Source organism: Acipenser ruthenus, chromosome 41 (assembly GCF_902713425.1).
Source record: "Acipenser ruthenus chromosome 41, fAciRut3.2 maternal haplotype, whole genome shotgun sequence".
NCBI classification, from domain to species: Eukaryota; Metazoa; Chordata; class Actinopteri; order Acipenseriformes; family Acipenseridae; genus Acipenser; species Acipenser ruthenus.
In genome coordinates, this window is record NC_081229.1 from 896572 (window position 1) to 922101 (window position 25530).

At 48.3% G+C, this 25530-nt stretch overlaps 3 protein-coding genes across 6 annotated transcripts; 2 read left to right on the forward strand and 1 right to left on the reverse strand.

Annotated features, from left to right (window-relative positions):
• Positions 1-193: 193 nt before the first annotated feature.
• si:dkey-79d12.5 (protein BTG3) lies at positions 194-5102 on the reverse strand. Of its 4 annotated transcripts, none has more exons than XM_034909823.2 (5): positions 4845-5102; positions 2827-3023; positions 1959-2096; positions 1367-1652; positions 194-835 (listed from the first exon to the last, which is right to left on the reverse strand). In XM_034909823.2, the coding sequence occupies exons 2-5, from the start codon at positions 2997-2999 to the stop codon at positions 644-646; spliced, it is 789 nt and encodes a 262-aa protein (XP_034765714.2). In that variant the 5' UTR covers positions 3000-3023; positions 4845-5102; the 3' UTR covers positions 194-643. The 4 variants fall into 4 exon arrangements, with proteins under 4 accessions (XP_034765714.2, XP_058867233.1, XP_058867234.1 ...); XM_059011250.1 differs by lacking the exon at positions 4845-5102 and adding an exon at positions 4641-4712; XM_059011251.1 differs by lacking the exon at positions 4845-5102 and adding an exon at positions 4110-4617.
• Positions 5103-10236: 5134 nt separating this feature from the next.
• Positions 10237-11091, forward strand: LOC131709013 (keratin-associated protein 10-8-like). Its single transcript, XM_059010606.1, has one exon. The coding sequence runs from the start codon at positions 10237-10239 to the stop codon at positions 11089-11091; it is 855 nt and encodes a 284-aa protein (XP_058866589.1).
• A 4066-nt stretch (positions 11092-15157) lies between these two features.
• Positions 15158-17273, forward strand: LOC131709154 (uncharacterized). Its single transcript, XM_059011247.1, has 2 exons — positions 15158-15935; positions 16124-17273. The coding sequence occupies exons 1-2, from the start codon at positions 15728-15730 to the stop codon at positions 16762-16764; spliced, it is 849 nt and encodes a 282-aa protein (XP_058867230.1). The 5' UTR covers positions 15158-15727; the 3' UTR covers positions 16765-17273.
• Positions 17274-25530: the final 8257 nt, after the last annotated feature.

Here is a 25530-nt window from a genome sequence, read left to right on the forward strand (position 1 = left end):
TAAATAAACCTTAAAAAAACAAAAATATTGAGCTCCATCGAATTTCTTAAGCAATGCTGCCACCCTGTGGCGTAACCGTGAAATGACAGCGAGCGCACTCACACACACAGGTAAAACACATCATCGGACCGTATTTTTTATTAAACATCTTATTCTGTCAAATAAATAAATAAAATGAACACCATTTTTGTATTTATAAAGTATTAATTTATTAAAGCCATCATCATTTATAGTATATAAAGCTTTATATTAATATATAATATATATAAATGTAAAAAAATACTAAAAGTAATTTACATCAAAATTCGAGTTAATGTATATATTAAAAATCTTATTTTACATGTTTAAAAAACAAACAAACAAAGAAACAAAACCCCAGAATAAATCAGAATACGAGAAGTAAGATGCAGTGCGGGTTTACCAGCCGAGCTCGCAGCGTCTCAAAGCCCGGTAAGAGCAGAGAAAGAACTCAGGATTGCAGAGAGAACCTACACCCGCTGACAACGACTGAAGCAAAACAAAATTTTAAAAAAATGACATTAAAATTGCGTTGGATCGTACAGTTCAATAGCACACGGCGCCCCCTCTGTTTGTGCACTGCCACTGCAGCTCACTCTGCTAGACCCCGGTGCCCCCCCTCCCTTCATCCCTTCGCGGCCCCGCTCGGCTGCAGCACTGCTTGGGGGATTATGAATTGCGCGGTGGGGGTGTAGCTCAGGGTCTGGGGCAGGATGTAGTACCCCAGCAGGGGGCCCCCAGGCTGGAACATGGTGCTCAGCCACAGGGGGGCCTTCCTCTTGTACCGGGGCCACACAGGGGCCGGGTGATAGAAATACTAGAGAGAGAGAGAGAGAGAGAGAGAGAGAGGGTGAGCTTCAGTGAGACATTCACGCCCTCTAGTGGTCGTTTTTAGTATTGGTTAGACAGTGAAAGCCTGTTACTCGATCCTCTCTTGTGAACCCCAGTCTCGTTACATTGGAAGTACAGCTTAGCTTCAATCTAATGTTTGAGGGAAACACTTTCCCTGAAGTGTCTCTATTGACAGATGAGTTACTGAGCAAATCCATGCGTGCTGACAAACCATTACAATGCTAGCATGCACAGTTACCATGTACTGAATGTGAAAATCTTCACCCTTTTCTGATACAAATGTGTTCTTGCAGATATCGTGCAAAAAGATGGACATGTTAAGTGCATTGTAGCGATCCATGCCTGGAGTCTCACTGCAATGTGACTGCAGTTTGAGCTGGACTCTCACTGCAATGTGACTGCAGTTTGAGCTGGACTCTCACTGCAATGTGACTGCAGTTTGAGCTGGACTCTCACTGCAATGTGACTGCAGTTTGAGCTCTGGTCACACGGTCACCTCTTTGTGTTTGGAGCTGCGAGGTGGCGGGGCGCGCGGGGGTGCTGTGGGGGTCTCGGCGGGGCCCCCCTCCTCCTCCTGCTCCCTCTCTCCTGCCTCGTTGTCTGAGCTGCAGTCCGAGGAGGTGGCAGAGTGGTAATCTGAGGTCTGCTGTTCAGTGCAGTCGGGTTTCTGGTCTGGGCTGGGGTTCTGTGCGGCGTCCTCCACTCCTCCCTCTCGCTCCCCCTCTCCCTCTCCCTCCTCTTCAAACTGGGCCACTGTGAAGTGCTGGCACTTCTCTCCAGACCTGCCAACACAAACGGGTTGAAAATCTCATTTGAATTCCTTCTTCATGTGCTGCTCATGTGTGTGCGCACACACACACACACACTGACACACACACACACACACACACTGACACACACACACACACACACTTTCAAACCTTGGTAAGCACTACTTTAAAAAGCACACCCCAATGCATTCTGGGTACCTTTCACAGTGGGACTACACTTACCAGAATGCATTGGGGTATGTGAATTAAAACCCAACCCTCCCCTCCCCTCCCCTCCCCTCCTCTCCCCTCCCCTCTCCTCCTCTCCCCACTCCTCACCGGGCACTGATCTCTCCAGGGTCAATCCACAGTGTGAGCTCCCTGGGCAGCCCCAATTCACAGGGATGCAGCCCAGTCTCTCTGCAGGCCTGCAGCAGGCTCTCGTCACAGGGCTGAGTGCGGTTAACACGGATGCACCTGAGAGAGGAGACACACACACAGGGTCTAGGACAGGGACTGATACACCTGAGAGAGGAGACACACACACAGGGGCTAGGACAGGGACTGATACACCTGAGAGAGGAGACACACACACACAGGGGCTAGGACAGGGACTGATACACCTGAGAGAGGAGACACACACACAGGGGCTAGGACAGGGACTGATACACCTGAGAGAGGAGACACACAGGGGCTAGGACAGGGACTGATACACCTGAGAGAGGAGACGCACACACAGGGGCTAGGACAGGGACTGATACACCTGAGAGAGGAGACACACACACAGGGTCTAGGACAGGGACTGATACACCTGAGAGAGGAGACACACACACACAGGGGCTAGGACAGGGGCTGATACACCTGAGAGAGGAGACACACACACACACAGGGGCTAGGACAGGGACTGAGACACCTGAGAGAGGAGACACACACACACAGGGGCTAGGACAGGGACTGAGACACCTGAGAGAGGAGACACACACACAGGGGCTAGGACAGGGACTGATACATCTGAGAGAGGAGACACACACACAGGGGCTAGGACAGGGACTGATACACCTGAGAGAGGAGACACACACATACACAGGGTCTAGGACAGATGCACACGCCGACAGCGTTATGCATACCATAACAGGTATATACACTATCGTAAAATGATGAAATCACGTATCCATAAATTTAAAACGTGTACGTTGTGATTGGTTACCTGTAGGCCTGGCCCTTGCTGGGATTGGCTGGGTACCAGTGGTGGGCGTATCTCTCGTGGAGGATGGCTCTCAGCTTGTCTGCAAAGCGCTCGGCTTTGCTGTCATCCACCGTGCCTCTCTGCTTGATCAGACGAAGCAGAAACTCGAGCGCCGCGTTCACCTCCCGTTTCATCCTGCAGCCTGCGTCACTCCCTTACTACAAGCAGGGAGAGAGGAGGGGGAGAGAGAGAAGGAGAGAGGAGGAGGAGAAATACACTCTCAGCTTGATTAGAGACAGGAACACACAGAAATACACTCTCAGCTCGATTAGAGAGAGACAGGAACACACAGAAATACACTCTCAGCTCGATTAGAGAGAGACAGGAACACACAGAAATCCACTCTCAGCTCGATTAGAGAGAGACAGGAACACACAGAAATACACTCTCAGCTCGATTAGAGAGAGACAGGAACACACAGAAATACACTCTCAGCTCGATTAGAGAGAGACAGGAACACACAGAAATACACTCTCAGCTCGATTAGAGACAGGAACACACAGAAATCCACTCTCAGCTCGATTAGAGAGAGACAGCAACACACAGAAACACACTCTCAGCTCGATTAGAGAGACAGGAACACACAGAAATCCACTCTCAGCTCGATTAGAGAGAGACAGCAACACACAGAAATACACTCTCAGCTCGATTAGAGAGAGACAGGAACACACAGAAATACACATTTGAAAGGGGGGCGCATGTCAAACACGATATCCTGCAGCAGCGGAAGAAGGTCGTTGCTGTGACGGTCTGTCATTAATTGTTACTCATTAAAACTCGATAAAGCACGACAGGTGTGTCACGTGACTGTAAAGGGACGTACAGAGCTTTACGGTAAGAGATCCTCTATTGTTACTCAGTGCTAGCGAGGGGGGGGTTCCGGTGTGCGTTGGCACTGACAGCCTGTAACACACAGATGATCCCTTACACTTCATAAAGATGACGCGACATGCATTAAAAACCTGTACATCCCAGCCAGAGTCACAGTGCGATAATCTCACGCCAATCTAATGAAAGCAGCCGGACTCTGAGGATCCAGACTCCCGTGTCAGCGCCACCTCCACTCTCGAACCCACATCGCGCATCCGACACGGATCACACCGGGTACCGCGCACCGGCGTTCGGCTCTGAACTTCCGCTCCCTTACCTTAGCACCTTGCGAATCCTTTAAAAAACGAGTCCTTTAAAAAAAGTCTACAGGGATTTAAGAAAAATATATGACAGCATTCTTCTCGAGCTCTTACGTGGAGTGATGACGATTCTTACACGGATCCCAGATAAATGACGCAATAATGACAATGTTATAGAAACCGCATAGGGCTGGTTCTGCTCCGAGTCCTTTACACAAATTATAAGATCGATTTGCCGACTCCAGAAAAAAAGTGTACGTCACGTACAGGACGTGTAAGTGTGTGTTTAAGAAAGTTTGTTTTAAAAAAAAATACACAAAAAGTTTAAAAAATCTTATTTTCAGGACGTTTCGGGCAAAAGCCCTTCAGCTGTTTAAAAAGAACACACACACACACACACACACACACACACACACAAACACACACACACACACACACACACACAGACACACACACACACACACACACACACACACACACACACACACACACACACACACACACACACACACACACACATATAATATCACTATGTAGAAAGAAACCACCAACTAAGCCGTATTATTAAGACAGGTAATAAACACACACACACACTGTCCTTTAAAACACACACAATTAAACAGGACAAATAACAAGAAAACATACCAATGATAACTTTCTAACAAACTAATGAACACGTGGGAGGGGGCGGGGGTGATACTAACACGGCGCCGCATGAGGAAATAAAACGATAACTATATATATATATATATATATATATATATATATATATATATATATATATATATTTAAAAAAAAAAAACATATTTAATAAATATCCTGTGTAGAAGAGCAGTCGGAAACGCTTACGGTTCTCGTTGAACTTGCTCTCTGAAACGCTTCAGTGATGTGTGGGAGCTGCTTCTTCCGCCGGACTGTCCCGTGTTCGTGAATGCAGAACTATAAACACGAGTGTAGTAAACTCGCAGCGCGCGTTCACAGCAGCCAGGCAATCCCAGTGACTCAGGAGTCAGGACTCAGCCCCGCTCACACAGTCCTCACACGGGACGGGACGGGCTGCTTTAGCGTGACGCGCATCGCTGCCCATATAAGGGAATCTTCCTTCCTCCTGGTAGCTGTGTGGTGAGGTCAAACCACACACACACACACACACACACACACACGCACACGCACACGCACACACACACACACACACACGCACACGCACACGTCCAGCGGGTTTGATGTAATCGCAACGCAACCGGATGCGCTTTTGCAACGACCTCTTTGTTGCAGTGCAGTTCAGTTTGCCGTCGAGACCCCGTGTGTGCAAAACAGACTGGTGCGGCACACCACAGCACCCGGAGTCCGCGCGGTGTGTCCACGCTCCACGCAAACTAATACTCTATTTGAAGAGGCAAACGTCTCATTGGAAAGGATAGGAGCAATAAACCGCCCAGTGTTTATATGAACCATAAAACACCCGGAGTTATTTCTGCTGCTACAGTATCACTGAAATACTCTCCGGGCAATGTTATTATTATTATTATTATTATTATTATTATTATTATTATTATTATTATTATTATTATTATTATTATTATTATTATCATTAGCCTTGTTTGCTCAGGTGCTTTCACCCGAGCTCAGAAGCTGCTCTTTACAGATACATGGGCAGCAGTGTGGAGTAGTGGTTAGGGCTCTGGACTCTTGACCGGAGGGTTGTGGGTTCAATCCCCAGTGGGAGACACTGCTGTTGTACCCTTGAGCAAGGTACTTTACCTAGATTGCTCCAGTAAAAACCCAACTGTATAAACGGGTAATTGTATGTAAAATAATGTGATATCTGTATAATGTAAAATAATGTATAATGTGATGTCTTGTAACAATTGTAAGTCGCCCTGGATAAGGGCGTCTGCTAAGAAATAAATAATAATAATGATAATAATACATGTGTAACACGCCAGAGCCGCCAAAGTGGCTTTAGATATGAGCGCCAATTCAACTGATTGCACTATAAAACCGAGCACTAGAGTCATTAATACACACACACTTTGGACTGAGCTACCTCACAGTAAATATTATATGACAAGCAACTAAAACTGAAGGAGCAGCCCATGATCCAGAACTGCAGAACAGCCCGTGATCCAGAACTGCAGAACAGCCCGTGAATAAGCGTGAATGCATGAGGATTATTCATCGTGAGATAATAGGCCAGTAAGAAAAACGGGATCATATATTTTTTTTAAATACAGCGGGGATTAGACCATGTGATGTTGATCACGTGACGAGGAATATGAATGTTACCGAAGCAGCAGACGTGCTTCCGGAATTCATTCGAGGAAATCGTGTTTCCGTGCTTTTTATCAGTGATGTCTTTTTTATGTCAGCCGTGTAATACAAAAACAAAGAGATGGTTCCGGGTGAACAAAGTTTTTAAAAAACGAGAATTAGATGAGAGGCGCTGCCACCTAGTGGCAAATTCTGGAATTATTATTATTATTATTATTATTATTATTATTGTTATTATTATTATTATTATTATTATTATTATTATTGTTATTATTATTATTATTATTATTGTTATTATTGTTATTATTATTATTATTATTATTGTTGTTATTATTATTATTATTATTATTATTATTATTATTATTATTATTATTATTATTGATTTCTTAGCAGACGCCCTTATCCAGGGCGACTTACAATTGTTACAAAATATCACATTATTTTTACATACAATTATATTATTTTTTACATATTATTATTATTTTTTTTTTTTTACATACAATTACCCATTTATACAGTTTGGTTTTACTGGAGCAATCTAGGTAAAGTACCTTGCTCAAGGGTTTATAGGCAATGTATAATAATAATAATAATTATTATTATTATTATTATTATTATTATTATTATTATTATTATTATTATTATTATTATTATATCAATCAATGATAGATTTTTTTCTAAAGCGCCCCATATACATAATAAAATGTTTAAAGGCGCTTCACAAAATCTACTTAAAAACAAGAACATATCTAAGTATAGGCTTGGTCAAACAGAAAAGAAGTCTGACTCGCGTTGGTGTTGTAAGCCTCACTGTAACGCTCGCGTTATGATTTCACTCTCTAGCCGGCTCGATGCTAATGACGCAGCTCGGATTCTCTTCTCATGTTATATATGTGTAAGGGACAGGTAGCGAGCAGATGGTAAAATCTCATTGTACAGACCCCTTGTGTTTTTACTACAGGGTTTCACGTTTTTACCGCAGGGGTGTCTGCCCCCCCTCCCCCCTCCCCCCTCCCCTCACGCCCTTGTGTCTGCCGCTCCTTTAACAGGTATTGATCCGATAAGCTCGGCCGGGAGCTGATCAATAGCTGCGATCGCTGGCAGTGTGAGGAGGGAGGGGGGCGGGCAGGGTCACTGTGTCGGGCTGGAGCGTTTAATAGGATTGCTGTCGAGTGAAGCTCAGTAGCGTGGTTATAATGCAGAAGGGTTTTAATGAAGGAGCAGAACGAGCCCCCCCCCCCCCCCCCCCTCCCACCACACACACAGATTAATTTACAGTCTTTGTTGTTGATATTTTTTTAAGGTCTGTAAATGATTAAAAAGTTAGAAACGTTTTTAAAAACACAACAAAAAAAGGTTTGAAATCCTTAAGGCAGGCTGAACCTTATGATCCCCTCTCCCTCTCTCCCTCCCTATATCCCTCTCTCCCTCTCTCACTCCCTCTCCCTCTCTCACTCCCTCTCTCTCCCTCTCCCTCTCTCACTCCTCTCTCTCTCTTTCCCTTCAAGGTAAGCGGTTTATGTCTGTGTGTGTGTGTCAGTGTGTGTGCGTGTGCCTCAGTGTGTGTGTCTCAGTGCATGTGTGCGTCAGTGTGTGTGCGTCTCAGTGTGTGTGTCTCAGTGCATGTGTGTGCATGTGTGTGTCAGTGTGTGTGTCTCAGTGCATGTGTGCGTCAGTGTGCGTCTGTGTTTTGCAGGAAGCGTGTGGTGAGGGTTAGGGTTTGTGTGGCGAGGGAATTCTTTTAAGAGTTCAAATGCAAGATCATGTGCTTTACAGACCAGAGAAGGGAGAGAGAGAGAGAGAGAGAGAGAGAGAGAGAGAGAGAAAGAAAGAGAGGGAGAGGGAGAGAGGCAGGGGGAGAGGGAGGGAGGGAAGAACTGAATGGAGAGAGAGAGAGAAAGAGTGGGAGAGGGAGAGGCAAGAGCTGAAAGGAAATAGTCTGGTTACAGAAACAGAGGGAGGGAGAGAGAGAGGGAGAGCGCACAGGAAAAAAATATCTCTGCCTCCTCCCCCACCACTTACACTCAGCCCTCCCTCTCCCCCTCCCTCCCCGCTCCCTCCCTCACGGAGAGCAGAGACAGACAGAGGCAGTGCTGTGACAGAGAGGACTGTGCTGCCGGCTGCCCTGCTTCTCTCCACCGTGATTCAATCCCACGGGCCCGCCTGCCTGCCTGCCTGCCTGCCTCTCCTCCCTGTCCCTGGAGCACACAGGGCTGGCAGCACAGGGGCTGCAGGGAGCTGCGACTCACATCTCTGCTGTTCTCTCTGTGCTCCATGTCAGAGTTTTCTTTTTTTTTGGTCCTGTATGGGAGGGAGCACCAGTCCGGACTGCGAGAGGAGAGGAGAGGAGAGGGGAGAGGGGGGCTGGGCCCCTGGGAAGACAGGAGTGCAATCGTGGGATCGAGGGTGTGGGGTGAGTCTGAAACACGACCCATTCTTGAAAAACTCCCGGATATGTATTTACACATGACAAGCTCCGAATACAGGGGGCTGATATGAAAGAGGGGTGTTCTGAAACGTGCAGGGGTACAGTGAAGGTACAGCGATGTCTCCTGATGTCAGGCTGGATCTACAATAGGATATTTCACTGTGCAGCCTGTAACCATCTACCAGAAATACATACGGAGAGAGCGGGTGATACATGTGTGTAGAAATATCTCTATAGAGAGAGGGAGGGTTCGATTTGAAGAGATAGATAGATTTATATACTGTGTACATCCACATATATTGATAATCTAGGTCAATGTGTATATATATATATATATATATATATATATATATATATATATATATATATATATATATGGGGCCTTGTATCTATCTATCTCTCTCTCTCTCTCTCTCTCTCTCTCTCTGTGTCTCTATCTCAGTATTTTTTTAATATGATCTCATCATTAAATGAAGACAGACAGAGACAGACAGACAGACGGACAGACAGACAGACAGACAGACAGACAGACAGACAGACAGACGGACTCTGGCTCTGAGCCGCACATTCAGAACCACAGACCCTACCCTGAAGCAGGAGCCTGGAATCAGACAGCGTGTGCGCTGAGACGCACAAACGCACAAATGCACAGACCCACAGACACACAGACGCTGAGACGCTGAGACGCACAAACGCAGAGACCCACAGACACACAGACGCACAAACGCACAGATGATGAGACGCTGAGACGCTGAGACGCACAAACGCACAAATGCACAGACCCACAGACACACCGACGCTGAGACGCTGAGACGCTGAGACGCACAAACGCACAGACCCACAGACACACAGACGCTGAGACGCACAGACGCTGAGACGCACAGACCCACAGACGCTGAGACGCACAGACGCTGAGACGCACAGACGCTGAGACGCACAGACCCACAGACGCTGAGACGCACAAACGCACAGACCCACAGACACACAGACGCTGAGACGCACAGACACACAGATGCTGAGACGCACAGACGCTGAGACGCACAGATGCACAGACACACAGACGCTGAGACGCTGAGACGCACAGACGCTGAGACGCACAGACGCACAGACGCACAGACCCACAGACGCTGAGACGCACAGACCCACAGACACACAGACGCACAGACGCTGAGACGCACAGACGCACAGACGCATAGACGCTTTTCGGGAGCTTCTTAATAAGCTTATTTTACTTGTAATGTATATATTTGAATCTTTTCAACTTCTGTCATTTGAGTTAGAGTCTCAGTGTCTGTGTTAATGTGTCTGTGTGTGTGTGTCTGCCTGTCTCTCTGTCTTTGTCTGTGTGTGTCTGTCTGTCTGCCTGCCTGCCTGTCTGTCTCTCTGTCTGCCTGTCTCTCTGTCTGCCTGTGTGCCTGCCTGCCTGTGGATCTAAGTTACAATCAGTATAAGTTATGAAAGCAACAAATATCTTGTGCTGATGTATGAGCATCAATCCTGTATTCATTTAGGACCCCAGTATAACCCTTCCCCTCTTCCAACATGAGCACCGTGATCTCTGACCCCCTTGAAAAGAGTGCTAAGCAAGATTCTGAAAACACACAACTCAATGAGAAGTGTAATGTGTTAAGTGACCAGCAGAGGGCTTTGACTAATGTGGTGTTCAGTGCAGTGTGCTGTCTGTGCTCAGCCCTGGTGTTCAACGCGGTGTGCTGTCTGTGCTCAGCCCTGGTGTTCAGCGCGGTGTGCTGTCTGTGCTCAGCCCTGGTGTTCAGCGCGGTGTGCTGTCTGTGCTCAGCCCTGGTGTTCAGTGCGGTGTGCTGTCTGTGCTCAGCCCTGGTGTTCAGCGCGGTGTGCTGTCTGTGCTCAGCCCTGGTGTTCAGCGCGGTGTGCTGTCTGTGCTCAGCCCTGGTGTTCAGCGCGGTGTGCTGTCTGTGCTCAGCCCTGGTGTTCAGCGCGGTGTGCTGTCTGTGCTCAGCCCTGGTGTTCAGCGCGGTGTGCTGTCTGTGCTCAGCCCTGGTGTTCAGCGCGGTGTGCTGTCTGTGCTCAGCCCTGGTGTTCAGCGCGGTGTGCTGTCTGTGCTCAGCCCTGGTGTTCAGCGCGGTGTGCTGTCTGTGCTCAGCCCTGGTGTTCAGTGTGGTGTGCTGTCTGTGCTCAGCCCTGGTGTTCAGCGCGGTGTGCTGTCTGTGCTCAGCCCTGGTGTTCAGTGCGGTGTGCTGTCTGTGCTCAGCCCTGGTGTTCAGCGCGGTGTGCTGTCTGTGCTCAGCCCTGGTGTTCAGCGCGGTGTGCTGTCTGTGCTCAGCCCTGGTGTTCAGCGCGGTGTGCTGTCTGTGCTCAGCCCTGGTGTTCAGTGCGGTGTGCTGTCTGTGCTCAGCCCTGGTGTTCAGTGCAGTGTGAAGGGTTAACAGTGGAATGTGACTCCGCTCTGCTCACATTCCTGAGCGCAGTGTTAGTAGGTCACAGCAGAGTAGAGCGAGAGAGCACAGCTATTCTGGTGCTTATTATAGCTCTCTCTCTCTCTCTCTCTCTCTCTCTCTCTCTCTCTCTCTCCCTCTCTCTCTCTCTCTCTCTCTCTCTCTCTCTCTCTCTCTCTCTCCCTCTCCTTATTTCTCTCATTCTCTTCCTGTGGAGCTATCTGTGCCTCTTTACTTTCTCTCTCCCTCCCTTTCTCCCCCTCTCTCTCATTCTCTCTCCATCCCATGATTGTTCTCTCTTTCATTTTTCTCTTTCCTCCTCTCTCCCTCTCTCTATCACTCTCTCTCCCTCTCTTTCTCCCCCCTCTCTCTCTCTCCCTCCCTCTCTTTCTCCCCTCTCTCTCTCTCTCTCTCTCCTCTCTCTCTCTCTCTCTCTCTCTCTCTCCTCTCTCTCTCTCTCTCTCTCTCTCTCCTCAGTGTCTGTCACTGCAGTCAGTTGGTGTCAGTTCAGTTTTTTCTGGTGCTTCGTGTGCAGCTTCATTTGGCAGTGGGTTCTGTCTGCTTCAGAGCGGGTTGATCGAGGGCAGCAGTCAGACACAGTCAGGCTCTGTGATTTCAATCAGTCAGGAACCAGATCAAAGGTCAAGGCCTCCAGCTGCAGGCTGACAGGGTCAGGGGTCAAGGCTGAGTGAGCGTTCCTCCCTGCAACAGGGCAATCCTACATGAAAAACAAAGCACAAAAAAGCAACAACTTTTGTGTGTGCGAGCGTGTAATTGTGTGTTTATTTAGCAGACGCCTTTATCCAAGGCGACTTACAGAGACTAGGGTGTGTGAACTATGCATCAGCTGCAGAGTCACTTACAACTACGTCTCACCCGAAAGACGGAGCACAAGGAGGTGAAGTGACTTGCTCAGGGTCACACACAGCGAGTCAGGGAGTGAGCGGGATTTGAACCCTCCTGGTTACAAGCCCCTTTTCTTGAACCACTGGACCACACAGCCTCCGGCATGGCAATCCAGTCCTCTTCTTCATTATCATTATTATTGACCTGGTGCGCTGGGCCCCCCTGTCCAGCTCGCTCCTTTTTTAAAACCGTTCTGTATCGTGTGGAGGAGGCAGACAGACAGGTCAGGGGTTAAGGGTTTGACTTTCTCGTGACACCAGACTGTCTAGCCTGGCCTTTGACCTCTAAAGGTTTGACCGCTCTGGTCATTCATGTAGCGTTGCTCGGACTGAGGCTCAGGAACACTGTCGACACGCTGAGACACACGCACACGCACACGCACGCCCCCGTGTGGTTCAGCCTGTCTGGCAATGCAGATGTAACAGAAGGGAGCCGTCCTTTCCCTCCCCGCCTCTTTATTGACTCGGTCGTGTTCGCTTGCGTTGAGCCTCTAAGAGCCAGCCGGTCCTTCACTGCGGCAAGAGGACACAAAGAAAAGAGAGGGAGGGAGGGAGAGAGAGAGGGAGAGAGGGAGGGAGGGAGGGAGGGAGATTCAGCATGACGCTGAATCTCGAGAGACTCACTCCTGCTTCCTCTGCAGGCCTGGGTTCAAACCTGCTCAGATCACAACTGAAATGGCCTTGCTGCTGCTGCTGCACCCAGTCCTGGGGTTCAGAGCTCCCCTCAATGAAGTCTGTTATTATTATTAATATTGAAATGATCAGGAGCCAGGAGTTTGAGCAGGGTTACAAACTCACACTAGCCCTGCTGCTGCTGCTGCTGCACCCAGTCCTGGGGTTCAGAGCTCCCCTCAATGAAGTCTGTTATTATTATTAATATTGAAATGATCGTTGAGGGGAGCTCTGAACTCCAGGACTGGGTGCAGCCGCAGCAGCAGGACCAGTGTGATCAATTAATAAAACAGTGAAATCACTTACAGGCTCGTGTTCGAGTTGGCTGGCAGTATCTCTTTGTTCTGTCTTTGCACCCTCCCCCCTCTCTCTGCCTCTGCTTGGCACAGCTCTGTGAAGCTGGCAGGCAGCCGGGTGCTGTTGCTCCAGCACAGTAACGCACATTGCTTCTCCCTTCCACTTGTGGGACTGAGTTTTTTTCTGTCCTTTTTCACCTCCCCGCCCCCCTTTCCCCGTCCCCTGTCCCCCTCCCACCTCACCCAAATGAGAAGAATCTCAAAATGATCTAAACTAAAACAATGTAACCTCTTCCCTCTTTCTCTCTCTTTCCTTCTTCCTTTCTTTCTTCTGCTTCGAAGGCCCAACACTTCTCGTCTCTCTCTTTCTCTCTCTCTCTCTCTCTTTCTCTTTCGTTCCTCGCCACGTTCTTGGATGGATTAAAAAGAGGAGAAAGGAAAGACGGACCGCTTTTTCTTTTCGGGGATGAACGCAGAACATCCTGGAGGCTTCGGAGCAAGTAAGAACTTTTTGTTTTTGTTTTTTGAGTTTAAAAAAAAAAAAAAAGTCTGCCATTTTTTTGCAAACTTTTTTACTGCAATATAATTCGGTTTTTAATTTAGTAGTCCCCCCCCCCCCCACCCCACCCCATGGCTGCACTGTGCATTTACCATAGTACCCTGGTTCGTTTGTAATATACTTTACCATGCCTCTCTGTGCTTTACAATGCTTCCCTATGCTTTACCAGACCTCTCTGTGCTTTACAATGCTTCCCTATGCTTTACCATGCCTCTCTGTGCTTTACAATGCTTCCCTATGCTTTACCAGACCGCTCTGTGCTTTACAATGCTTCCCTATGCTTTACCAGACCTCTCTGTGCTTTACAATGTTTTCACTGTGCAAATTCTGAGTGCTTTTGAGACTAGAAGAGACTGAGTCAAGCAGACCAGCTTTTGGACTCTAGTGCCTTCATCAGTGTTATTGAAACTAGAAGAGACCGAGTCAAGTAGACCAGCGTTTGGGCTCCAGTGCCTTCATCAGTGTGATTGAAACTAGAAGAGACCGAGTCAATCAGACCAGCGTTTGGGCTCCAGTGCCTTCATCAGTGTTATTGAAACTAGAAGAGACAGAGTCAATCAGACCAGCGTTTGGGCTCTAGTGCCTTCATCAGTGTGATTGAAACTAGAAGAGACCGAGTCAAGCAGACCAGCGTTTGGGCTCCAGTGCCTTCATCAGTGTGATTGAAACTAGAAGAGACCGAGTCAAGCAGACCAGCGTTTGGGCTCCAGTGCCTTCATCAGTGTGATTGATAACATTTCATGTCAAAATAACTTTCCATGGGGGGGGCATCACTTCTGGGATGTGAGCGTGCTGACTCCACGTAGCCAGGGCAACTGCTGCTGCAGTGCATGCTGGGGGGAGGGACTGACTGGTTGGCACGGCACCCAACATTGATTGATGGCCCTAGCAACCGGAGGGCAGACTGCCAAGCCTTTGTTGCCAGGGAGCTGGTTACCATAGAAACCGGGGTCTGTCTGCTGTCTGGCCTGGGAGGGAGAGAGAGAGAGAGAGGGGAGGGGAGGGGACCTCTCTGTACCCCGGGGGTACTGTGTGTGTGTGTGTGTGTGTGTGTGTGTGTGTGTGTGTGTGTGTGTGTGTGTGTGTGTGTGCGTCAGTGTGTGTGTGTGTGTCAGTGTGTGTGTGTGTGTCAGAGTGTGTGTGTGTGTGTGTGTGTGTGTGTGTGTGTGTGTGTGTGTCAGTGTGTGTGTTTGTGTGTGTGTGTGTCAGTGTGTGTGTTTGTGTGTGTGTGTGTGTGTGTCAGAGTGTGTGTGTGTGTGTCAGTGTGTGTGCGTCAGTGTGTGTGTGTGTGTGTCAGTGTGTGTGTTTGTGTTTGTATCCACAGTCGTAGTTGATGTCTGTTGCAGTTTCAGCTTCTCTGGTACTAGAAGAAGTTCCTCCTGCTCTTTTCATTGCATCCAGAGCACTGCTGACTGAATCAGACAGGTGTGTGGGAGATGGGAGTCATGTGACTCAGCTTGACTGTCCAGCCCTCCCTCACTGCAGACACAGCGACTGCTTCCTGCTCGCACAGGCTCCTGGGAGATCCCGAAAACTACAACTCCCAGCAGCCTTTGGACGTGCCCATCCAATCGCTGTGTCTGACAGGTTGCCAAGCAACTAAAATATCAGGTACAGGGCTTTTATTACCAAGAGGTTTGGGTCGTCCTTTCCAAATTCACAAGTCATAATGCAGACAGACAGACAGACAGACAGATAGAGGCACTACAATGGCCATGCAGACAGACAGGCAGACAGACAGATAGGGCCACTACAATGGCCATGCAGACAGACAGATAGGGGCACTACAATGACAATGCAGACAGACAGACAGACAGACAGACTGAGGCACTGTTAACAGTTGAATGTGATTTTGTTTATTAATAACACAGTGTAACAATTTTTTTTTTTTTTTTGGTTCCTGGGTAGGAAGTGTTATTTCCTAATTGCTTATGCCTCAAAAGTATAGAAAATGGCTATTATTCCCCACAAACTTTGCTTTTGTGACCAGGACAGTGATATTTTGAAATTTACCTATTTTCCAGAACATTCCAGATAGATTCAGTGCTGAATAAACTTGGAGTAACTTCTAGAACTTTCTAGAACTTTCCAGTAATATAAATAGTAGTATAAATACAGGGGCCTTAAGCCCACCAGTTCAGTTTAGTTCCAGCTGCCTAAGTGGATACATATCTGCATTTTTCTGAGATGGCATCAAGAGGCTGCAAGCATCCGGCAGACGCATTTTGCTATGTCTGCGGCCAATTTATCAAGACAAGAGCGAAAAAGTACTCAGTGGAAGCATCTGCTAAGATGTGTGAGGCCTACAAGGCATATTTCGGCATGCCTGTCGGGGATCAAGACAAACCCTGGGCACCTCATTTCACCTGCGAGCACTGCAAAAAAACTCTGGAAGGTAAGATGGACAATTGTTGCTCGGAATTTTATGTTATAAAATTTGTTAAAATTTTTAAAATTGTAAAAGTTTTTAATTTTAAAATGTTTTACAATTTTCAATGTTATTGAAAAAATATATCATATGTGAAAAATGTTGCGAGAATCTCTTGCACATTAGTCATGGGTGAAATAAATGTATTTTTGTAGGATGGTACAGAGGGGAAAAGAGAGCCATGAAGTTCGCTATCCCAAGAATTTGGTGGGAACCCACTGACCACTCAAGCAACTGCTACTTCTGCATGGTGGACCCTTCCAAACGTCGGACTGGCAAGAATGCACCTGCTATCACGTATCCGGACCTTCCTTCATCCATCGCCCCGGTGCCACACTGCCATGAGCTCCCCGTACCCACTCCTCCAGAGAGAGAGCAGCCGTCTTTAGAAGAGAGCAGCAAGTCAGAGAGCGAGGAAGACGTTGTAGATCCAGATGACAATTTCAGAGGTGGAGCTGAGGAGAGAAACGCATACTACCCCAACCAAAAACACCTCAACGACTTGATTAGAGATCTTGGTCTCACCAAGTCTAATGCCGAGCTTTTGGCGTCTAGGCTCAAGCAGTGGAACTTGTTGGATGAAAGTGTGCAAGTCGCAGATCAGAGGAAGCGTCACCAACCTTTTTCCAGCTTCTTCACCCGTCAAGATGGGCTCTGCTTCTGCCACAATGTGACCAGTCTGTTCGAGGCAATCGGAATCGCCTGTAACCCGAATGAGAGGAGCAAGGCGAGCGCTTCCACCAGGATATACTGGACCTTGAACGCCGCTACCAAGGACAGTATAACGAGAACATGATGGGAGACTACATTTGGGGGCTGATTCGTGAAAGTGATTTACAGTATAATTGTAAATCTCGAAAAACTACTCACTTCTAAATCTTTTGTAGTCATTTTTGTATTACTTTAGTATAAATACATGTTAATTTGGATTCATATGTTGTTTTTTTCTGACTTTATGTGAACGAAAAGACACAGATTCACCCGTTTTCTCATTGGAAATAGGTAAATTTCAAAATATCAATGTCCTGGTCACAAAAGCAAAGTTTGTGGGGAATAATAGCCATTTTCTATACTTTTGAGGCATAAGCAATTAGGAAATAGCACTTACTACCCAGGAACAAAAATTGTGTTACATAGTGTTAATGAATGTGTTTATTTATTTGGTCTTGTAATTGGGGGGGTGCGAGTCTGTTTTAGTCTGGAGTTATTTTTCAATCAGGCATTTGTTTCCTCGGTCGCTGGCAACGCCAGTCTGTGAGCGGATTCTTCCACAGCGGAGTCGGATCCTTCTTTGTCTCTGAGAAGCCGCTGGCAATGTGCTGTGGCAGTGCCAGGGGAAGGGAGGAGAGGGAGGGAGGGAGGGAGGGAGGGAGCTGGCATTGGCACAGCGATGCCGCATTACATCGTGATACGAATGAAAAAGAGGAGAGGAAGCGAGGAAAGGAGGGAGGGAGGCTATGGGTTTAAGGGGGGGGCGGGGGTGAGAAATGGGCACCATACCAAACAGATTGGCATCGATGGAACAAAAGAATATTGCCATAGCAATCTGCCAGCTAGTGCCAAGCTGTAATTAATTTGTTAGCGTGTCGGAGGAAGTGAGGGGGGAGGGGAGAGGGTGAGCGAGTGAGGGGGAGGGGGGGTTGCTTAACTCTTTAAGAGAATTCGAGCCCCAATATAAACACTGTTCCAGCTGGGATGGAGTTTGGGTTTGGGTTGGGGCTGGCTGTGTGTGTTGCATGCTGGGATGGAGTTTGGGTTTGGGTTGGGGCTGGCTGTGTGTGTTGCATGCTGGGATGGAGTTTGGGTTTGGCTTGGGGCTGGCTGTGTGTGTTGCATGCTGGGATGGAGTTTGGGTTTGGGTTGGGGCTGGCTGTGTGTGTTGCATGCTGGGATGGAGTTTGGGTTTGGGTTGGGGCTGGCTGTGTGTGTTGCATGCTGGGATGGAGTTTGGGTTTGGGTTGGGGCTGGCTGTGTGTGTTGCATGCTGGGATGGAGTTTGGGTTTGGGTTGGGGCTGGCTGTGTGTGTTGTTGCTGGGTGTTGCAACACAGGGAATGAGAGAGAGAGAGGAGGGAGGGAGAGTGAGAGAGAAAGAGGAGGGAGGGAGAGGGCGTGGGATAGAATCTCAAGATGGCAGACAGCCCGATTTGAGCTCGCCCTTCGGAAAACAGCGACGGTAAGGATGAAAAAGAAAAAAGAAAGAAAGAACTGCAGATTGCATTGTCAATGGAATTGGCTTCGGAAAGCTATGATTATTATTATTATTATTATTATTATTATTATTATTATTATTATTATTATTATTATTAGTTATGAAGACTCTTTGATATGGGGGTGTCAGTATTATTATTATTATTATTATTATTATTATTATTATTATTATTATTATTATTATTAGTTATGAAGACTCTTTGATATGGGGGTGTCAGTATTATTATTATTATTATTATTATTATTATTATTATTATTATTATTATTATTATTAGTTATGAAGACTCTTTGATATGGGGTTTTTAAAGAGTGAGGGAATCTGTTTCTCTCTCTCTTTCACTCTTCCTTTCTCAGGTCTGTGCTGTTAAATATCTAAACCATTCACAAACTCTGCAATGCTTTACAGTGCCGTGTGCTGTTTGCTGTTTAATAAGAGGCTCCACTAACAAGGGATTGACGGGTCAGAGACAGGCTTTTATTGAGAACTGCATTTACTATTCTAGAGGTGCCCTGAGTGGAGCCAGCCAGACCGGCAGACAGACAGAGAGTCAGATAGGCAGACAGACAGACTACAGGCAGACAGACAGAGACAGACAGCGAGACAGACAGAGAGACAGACAGACAGGCAGACAGAGAGGCAGACAGACAGAGACAGACAGACAGGCAGACAGACAGAGACAGACAGACAGGCAGACAGACTACAGGCAGACAGACAGGCAGGCAGGCAAGGCAGACAGACAGGGGCACTACAGTGGCAATGCAGACAGAATGGAATTCTTGGAGTGTTCCATGTATTTCCACTAGAGGGCAGTGTTAACTTAGGAATTGCATGGAGACCCAGTCTAGTCTTTAGGATGAGAGAGGCAGGCTGTAAAGTATATTTTTTTAAAAAATGCAAAATGCCAAACATGCCAAACCAGGGTACACGACGGTAAATGCACAGCCTGACCCTGGGGAACTGCTGAATTCCAGTGCATACTTCTACATACCTGGAGGAGGGCAGTGCTGGAGGAGGGCAGTGCTGAGGGAGGGCAGTGCTGAGGGAGGGCAGTGCTGGGGCAGGGCAGTGCTGAGGGAGGGCAGTGCTGGGGCATGACAGTGCTGAGGGAGGGCAGTGCTGGGGCAGGGCAGTGCTGAGAGAGGGCAGTGCTGAGGGAGGGCAGTGCTGGAGGAGGGCAGTGCTGGAGGAGGGCAGCCCTGGGGAGGGCAGTGCTGGGGCAGGGCAGTGCTGAGGGAGGGCAGTGCTGGGGCATGACAGTGCTGAGGGAGGGCAGTGCTGGGGCAGGGCAGTGCTGAGAGAGGGCAGTGCTGAGGGAGGGCAGTGCTGGAGGAGGGCAGTGCTGGAGGAGGGCAGCCCTGGGGAGGGCAGTGCTGGGGCAGGGCAGTGCTGGGGCAAGGCAGTGCTGGAGGAGGGCAGCGCTGGGGCAGGGCAGTGCTGAGAGAGGGCAGTGCTGAGGGAGGGCAGTGCTGGAGGAGGGCAGTGCTGAGGGAGGGCAGTGCTAGGGCAGTGCTGGAGGAGGGCAGCGCTGGGGAGGGCAGCGCTGGGGCAGGGCAGTGCTGAGAGAGGGCAGTGCTGAGGGAGGGCAGTGCTGGAGGAGGGCAGTGCTGAGGGAGGGCAGTGCTAGGGCAGTGCTGGAGGAGGGCAGCGCTGGGGAGGGCAGTGCTGGGGCAGGGCAGAGCTGGGGCAGGGCAGTGCTGTGTTGAGCCGGCTCTCTGCAGGGAGAGGTAGTTGGTTGTATAGTTGAGAACGACACCCTCAGGAGATAACTGTACAGCCTTCTAGCTTTCCCCGCGGCGTTGCCACGACGACGCGGCGGTGAGGTGTTTCTACGGAGACGGTAAGTAGGTGACATTTAGTTTCGGTTTCTTTTAGTCTTTTAACTCCAGCGCGGGGGGGTGCAGTGGACCCCAGCAGCAGAGAGCCACTCCGCTCCCTGCGTGTGAACTTCACAATACTGTCCCATTCCTCTGCATCACGGGGCTGGTCCCCTCTAAACCCGTCTCTACCTGTCTGCTCTCCCGCTCCGTTAAAACCACGGGAATGTGACACGCAGCTGGAAAACGCTCCGGAGGGTCGCACTGGAGTCGCGCTGATCATTTCTGCAGCACTGTCTGGAAGTGAGGAGAGAGAGAGAGAGAGAGAGAGAACAGTCTGCACCCCCCACCCCCCGTCTGTGTGCAGCTGGGAGTCAGACACTATCTGCAATGCGTTGCGTCTGACTGAGAGAGAGAGAGAGAGAGAGAGGGAGAGAGAGAGAGAGAGAGAGAGAGAGAGAGAGAGTGTGTGTGTGCAGCCAGACTTATCGATTCCTCTGTCTGCAGAGGGAGGGAGGGGAGAGGCGAGCAGAGAGGGAGAGAGGATGGGGGGAGAGGGGAAAAGAGATGGTGGGAGAAGGAAGCTGAGAGAGGGAGGGGGAAATATAGAGGGTGAGGGAGGAGAGGAAAAGAGGAATGAGAAAAGGTCTTTTTTTAAAACAGAGATAGGAGAGGGAGAGAGAGAAGACAGAAATGAAATGCACACACTCAAGCTATTGTCTCGTTCTCTCTATCTCGCACACACCCAGACAGAGAGAGGGAGAGAGAGAGAGAGGGAGGGAGAGAGAGACAGAGAGAGGGAGGGAGGGAGGGAGAGCACATGCACACAGACACACACAGTCATGTGCAAACCAACATCCGTATCTGAAAAGCAAAGGAGCGACAAGAAAGAAAAAAGAGAGAGGGAGCAGAGCGGACCGACAGGTAGTCCTTTCCTTTATTCTGTGCTTTCCCTCCTTCCCTCCCTCCCTCCCTCCCTCCTCTCTCTCTCGCTCTCTCCCTCCATACCTACCTCTCGGCCAGACAGGCACAGAGTAAGGGAGCTGAGAGAAAGAACAGAGAGGGAGAAAGGGAGAGGGGATAGAGAGAGAAAGAGGGAGAGGGGATAGAGAGAGGGAGAGGGGATAGAGAGAGAAAGAGGGAGAGGGGTTAGACCTAGCTTTCTTGTCGCTCGCTTGCTTCAGTGAGAGAGACGGGGATGAAGAGAAGGAGGGATGAAGAGGCTGAGAGAGATGGAGACAGCGGGAGGATGCGGGATGAAGGGAGAGAGGGAAAGCGAAGGAAGAGCACTGGATGGAGAGAGAGAGGAGGGCAGAGAGGAAGGAAGCTGCTTGATGGATGGACAGCATTTCTCTTTGTCTTCAATTCCCTGCATTTAAATGTTAAATGTTATTGTTTTGTTTTACAGATATCGATATTTTAATTTGCTTTGGATACGCAAAACACTCATGGAAACGATTCCTCCCCCCGGCCGAAGAAAATGATGCAGAAGCAAGAGATTCGGAGAGGGTGAGTGTGAGAGTGTTTAAAAAGAGGAATAAAATCAGAAGGGGAGATGAATAGTCTGTGTCGACTGAATCTACTTTCAGGGCAGCAATATGACAATGCTTTCACTGTGCTTTATTACACTGTGCTGTGCTTTTACAAGGGTTAGTTTATCCTGTTTTTAAATATGCTTTACCAGACCCCTTTGTGCTTTACAATGCTTCCCTATGCTTTACCAGACCTCTCTGTGCTTTACAATGCTTCCCTATGCTTTACCAGACCCCTTTGTGCTTTACAATGCTTCCCTATGCTTTACCAGACCTCTCTGTGCTTTACAATGCTTCCCTATGCTTTACCAGACCTCTCTGTGCTTTACAATGCTTCCCTATGCTTTACCAGACCTCTCTGTGCTTTATAATGCTTCCCTATGCTTTACCAGACCTCTCTGTGCTTTACAATGCTTCCCTATGCTTTACCAGACCTCTCTGTGCTTTACAATGCTTCCCTATGCTTTACCAGACCTCTCTGTGCTTTACAATGCAAAGCTTATCCTGAAGAGCGACTGTGTGAAAATCCATCTTAAGCAATCTCCTTTCTGAAGGGCTGTGCATCTGCAGAGCCGTTTCATCTCCAGGCAGAAGCAGTCTGCCATTCACCGTACTCTCGATTGGGGATCCCCGAGCTGCCCCACGGAAACCTTGTAGATAAACACTCAGGAACACGATACAGGAGCTCTGATCTGAATACTGACTGCCCTCAGAACACAGGGAGGAGGAGGGGGGGTTACTTCATCTCAGCAGGGACTTCAGATAACAGCAACGCAAACCAGGCACTTTACAGAGACACTAGAGGCACCTTACAGGTACTTTACAGAAATGTTTACAGAGACACTAGAGGCACTTTACAGGTACTTTACAGGTACTTTACAGAAACGTTTACAGAGACACTAGAGCAGGGTTTCCCAACCCTGGTCCTGGGACCCCCTCTGTCTGCTGGATTTCATTCCAAGTGAGCTCTCAATTACTGGACTAGACCCTTCATTGAACCGATCATTAGCTTAATTAGACCTTTTTAATTGTTTTCAGCTCCTGGACATTTCAAGTTAGCCGTAACATTTTATAAGAGACTTGAACTCTGCAGCTGTTTATGAGATGAAAACAAGTAAAAAGGTCTAATTAAGCTAATGATCAGTTCAATTAAGGGTCTGGTCCAGTAATTGAGAGCTGGGTTGGAATGAAAACCAGCAGACAAAGGGGGGGTCCCAAGGACCGAGTTTGAGCAGCCCTGCACTACAGGTACTTTACAGGCACTTTACAGGCACTTTACAGATACTTTACAGGCACTTTACAGATACTTTACAGGCACTTTACAGATACTATACAGATACTTTACAGGCACTTTACAGATACTTTACAGGCACTATACAGATACTTTACAGGCACTTTACAGATACCTTACAGGCTCTTTACATGTACTTTACAGGTACTTTACACTTTAGAGAACACCAGATATCCCTGGTTTAATACACGTCAGTTTAACTCGTCAGCCCCTGAGAGAGCAGCGAGCTCGGGTTTGAAGCAGCAGAGCTGTGGGTTTTTATCGCGCTGCCGGACTTTGCCTTGAGAGACGCTTCGATTCATATCTTCAGCTTTTATTTCCTAAAGTGATGCGGCGTGATAATAACCCAAGCCAGATTATTATTATTATTATTATTATTATTATTATTATTATTATTATTATTATTATTATTAGCAGGAGCTTGTCCCTCATTGTCAAATCTGTTCTGTTGTTTTCTTGTCAAAGTGCCCCTAGTTTTGCCAGCAGCACCGATATCGGGACTTCCTGTGCCACGCTCTCCCAGCATGCCTCACTGTCCCTGAGACCCTTTACCTGTGAGGTCATAGAGGTCACAGGTGAGGTCCTCAGGAACTGGGTGCCATGCCAACGCACTGCCCCCCCCCCTCCATTCTCCAGAGGAGCACCGTGCAGGTTTGAAGAGGGGGTATCGTTTGTTAGAGCGACCGTTAATGAATGGGTAAAACCTGACTGAGTTAGGGAGAGCATGTGGTGAGCATGCCAGCTGTAGATTACATGAATCCATCATGAGGGAACCGCTAGTAAAGTGTGACCCTCCTGGAGCCCCTCAGACTCTTTCCCGGGACCCTGGTTTTGCTGGGGAGGGGGGGGGGGGTTCTGATTCAATGTTCCAGATCACCACGGTAACGCTGGGGGCAGGCCCAATTGGTTGCCTTTGTGTTCTGGTCCGAACGTTCCGATGGGAAGGCAACTGAGGGTCATGACCCCACAGAGTTCTTATCTCCGTGGAAACCCAAGTTCATGCTGTACTTTTTGAACCTTCATGTCATCCACATGTTTACACAGGGAGAGTCTCGCAAGCAAGCCTCTCCAGTCACCTCTCCATTCCTTTCTCCATCCCTCTCTTCATCTTCCCTCTCTCCATCCCTCTCTCCATCTCCCCCTCTCCCCCCTCTCTCCATCTCTGCTCTCCATCTCTCCCTTTCTCCATCCCTCTCTCGATCTCTCCTTATCTCCATTCCTCTCCCCATCTCCCCCTCTTCCTATACCCTCTCTCTCCATCCCATTCGCCATCTCCACCTCTATCCCCTCACCATCTCCCTCTTTCCATCTCTCCCTCTACCCCCTCTCTCCACCCCTCTCTCCATCTGCCCCTCTCCCTCCACCCCCTCTCCCCCCTCTCTCTCTCCCCTCTCTCTCCCTCCCCCTCCCCTCTCTCTCTCCCTCCCTCCCCCCCTCTCTCTCTCTCCCCCTCCCCCTCTCTCCTCTCTCTCTCTGTCTCCCTGTCCCTCCTCCTTTCTCTCTCTCTCTCTCTCTCTCTCTCCTCTCTCTCTCTGTCTCCCTGTCCCTCCTCCTCTCTCTCTCTCTCTCAGAAAGCTTCTTGCTCATTATTGATTCCCCTGTCTGCACACAGACAGATGAATGCATTAGCACCTCAACATCCCAATATATTCAGCACTGCTTCGGGACTGGCTGTCTGGTTTCCATGGCAACGCACTCGAGGGTTGTGTGTGTGGGGGGGGGGGGATGATTAGTACGCTCTCTTCCTCTCCTCACTTATTTTTCTGTCTCTCTTTCCTCCTTTCACACCTCTCCTTCTCGCTCAACTTCTCTCCTTTTTCCTTTGCATCTCTCCATCCTTTCCTCTCCCTTCCTCTCTCCCTCCTTCCTCTCTCCCTTTCACTCGCTCCACTGTAGTAAAGCTGCTGCATAAACACTTTTTTTTTTCATACAAGGAATCTGCAGAACGGTTTTTTTGGCTACGCAGTTCCGGCTCAAATCTGACATCTTAGTGGACAGGAATCTCAAAAACCCTATTAAAAAAAATAATAAATGTGCCATTGGGGGGGGGGGAAAGCATGAACAGTCCAACGGTGTGGGGGGGGGACTGTTATTATTATTATTATTATTATTATTATTATTATTATTTATTTCTTAGCAGATGCCCTTATCCAGGGCGACTTACAATCGTAAGCAAATACATTTCAAGTGTTACAATTACAAGTAATACAATAAGAGCAAGAAATACAATAACTTTTGTTCAAGCAAAGTACAAGTGTGACAAACCACAATTCAATAATACAGCAGATAATAGTGATAGTGACATCAGGATATGATTAAATAGTGATAGTTACATCAGGATGTGATTAAATACAAAGTACTACAGGTTAAACACTTGGCAGATTACAGTATTCTGAAGTACAGGATTAAATGCAGTAAAATAGGGGGCAGATAAGAGCAAAATAAAGCACATTTACATGAAGGGTGATAGTGTCCCAGGATACAAACAGAGGAGTTCTACAGGTGCTCTTTGAAGAGGTGAGTCTTAAGGAGGCGCCGGAATGTGGTCAGGGACTGGGCAGTCCTGACCTCTGTAGGAAGGTCATTCCACACTGCGGAGCGAGGGTGGAGAAGGAGCGGGCTCTGGAGGCAGGGGAGCGTAGCGGAGGAACTGTAAAAGTATGAATTCCACTTGATTACTGCAGAGCAGCTTCAAAACAGGGACCCTGAACCGC

What these genes read in the sequence shown, in the direction of transcription:
- si:dkey-79d12.5 (XM_034909823.2), bottom strand. Translation starts at nt 2,999, where the DNA reads ATGAAACGGGAGGTGAACGCGGCGCTCGAGTTTCTGCTTCGTCTGATC. An exon ending in AGCAAGGGCCAGGCCTACAG is followed by an intron (nt 2,097 to 2,826) that starts GTAACCAATCAC and finishes CTCCTCTCTCAG; the next exon opens with GTGCATCCGTGTTAACCGCA. An exon ending in GCAGCTCCAAACACAAAGAG is followed by an intron (nt 836 to 1,366) that starts GTGACCGTGTGA and finishes CTCTCTCTCTAG; the next exon opens with TATTTCTATCACCCGGCCCC.
- LOC131709013 (XM_059010606.1), top strand. Translation starts at nt 10,237, where the DNA reads ATGAGCACCGTGATCTCTGACCCCCTTGAAAAGAGTGCTAAGCAAGAT.
- LOC131709154 (XM_059011247.1), top strand. Translation starts at nt 15,728, where the DNA reads ATGGCATCAAGAGGCTGCAAGCATCCGGCAGACGCATTTTGCTATGTC. An exon ending in CTGCAAAAAAACTCTGGAAG is followed by an intron (nt 15,936 to 16,123) that starts GTAAGATGGACA and finishes GTATTTTTGTAG; the next exon opens with GATGGTACAGAGGGGAAAAG.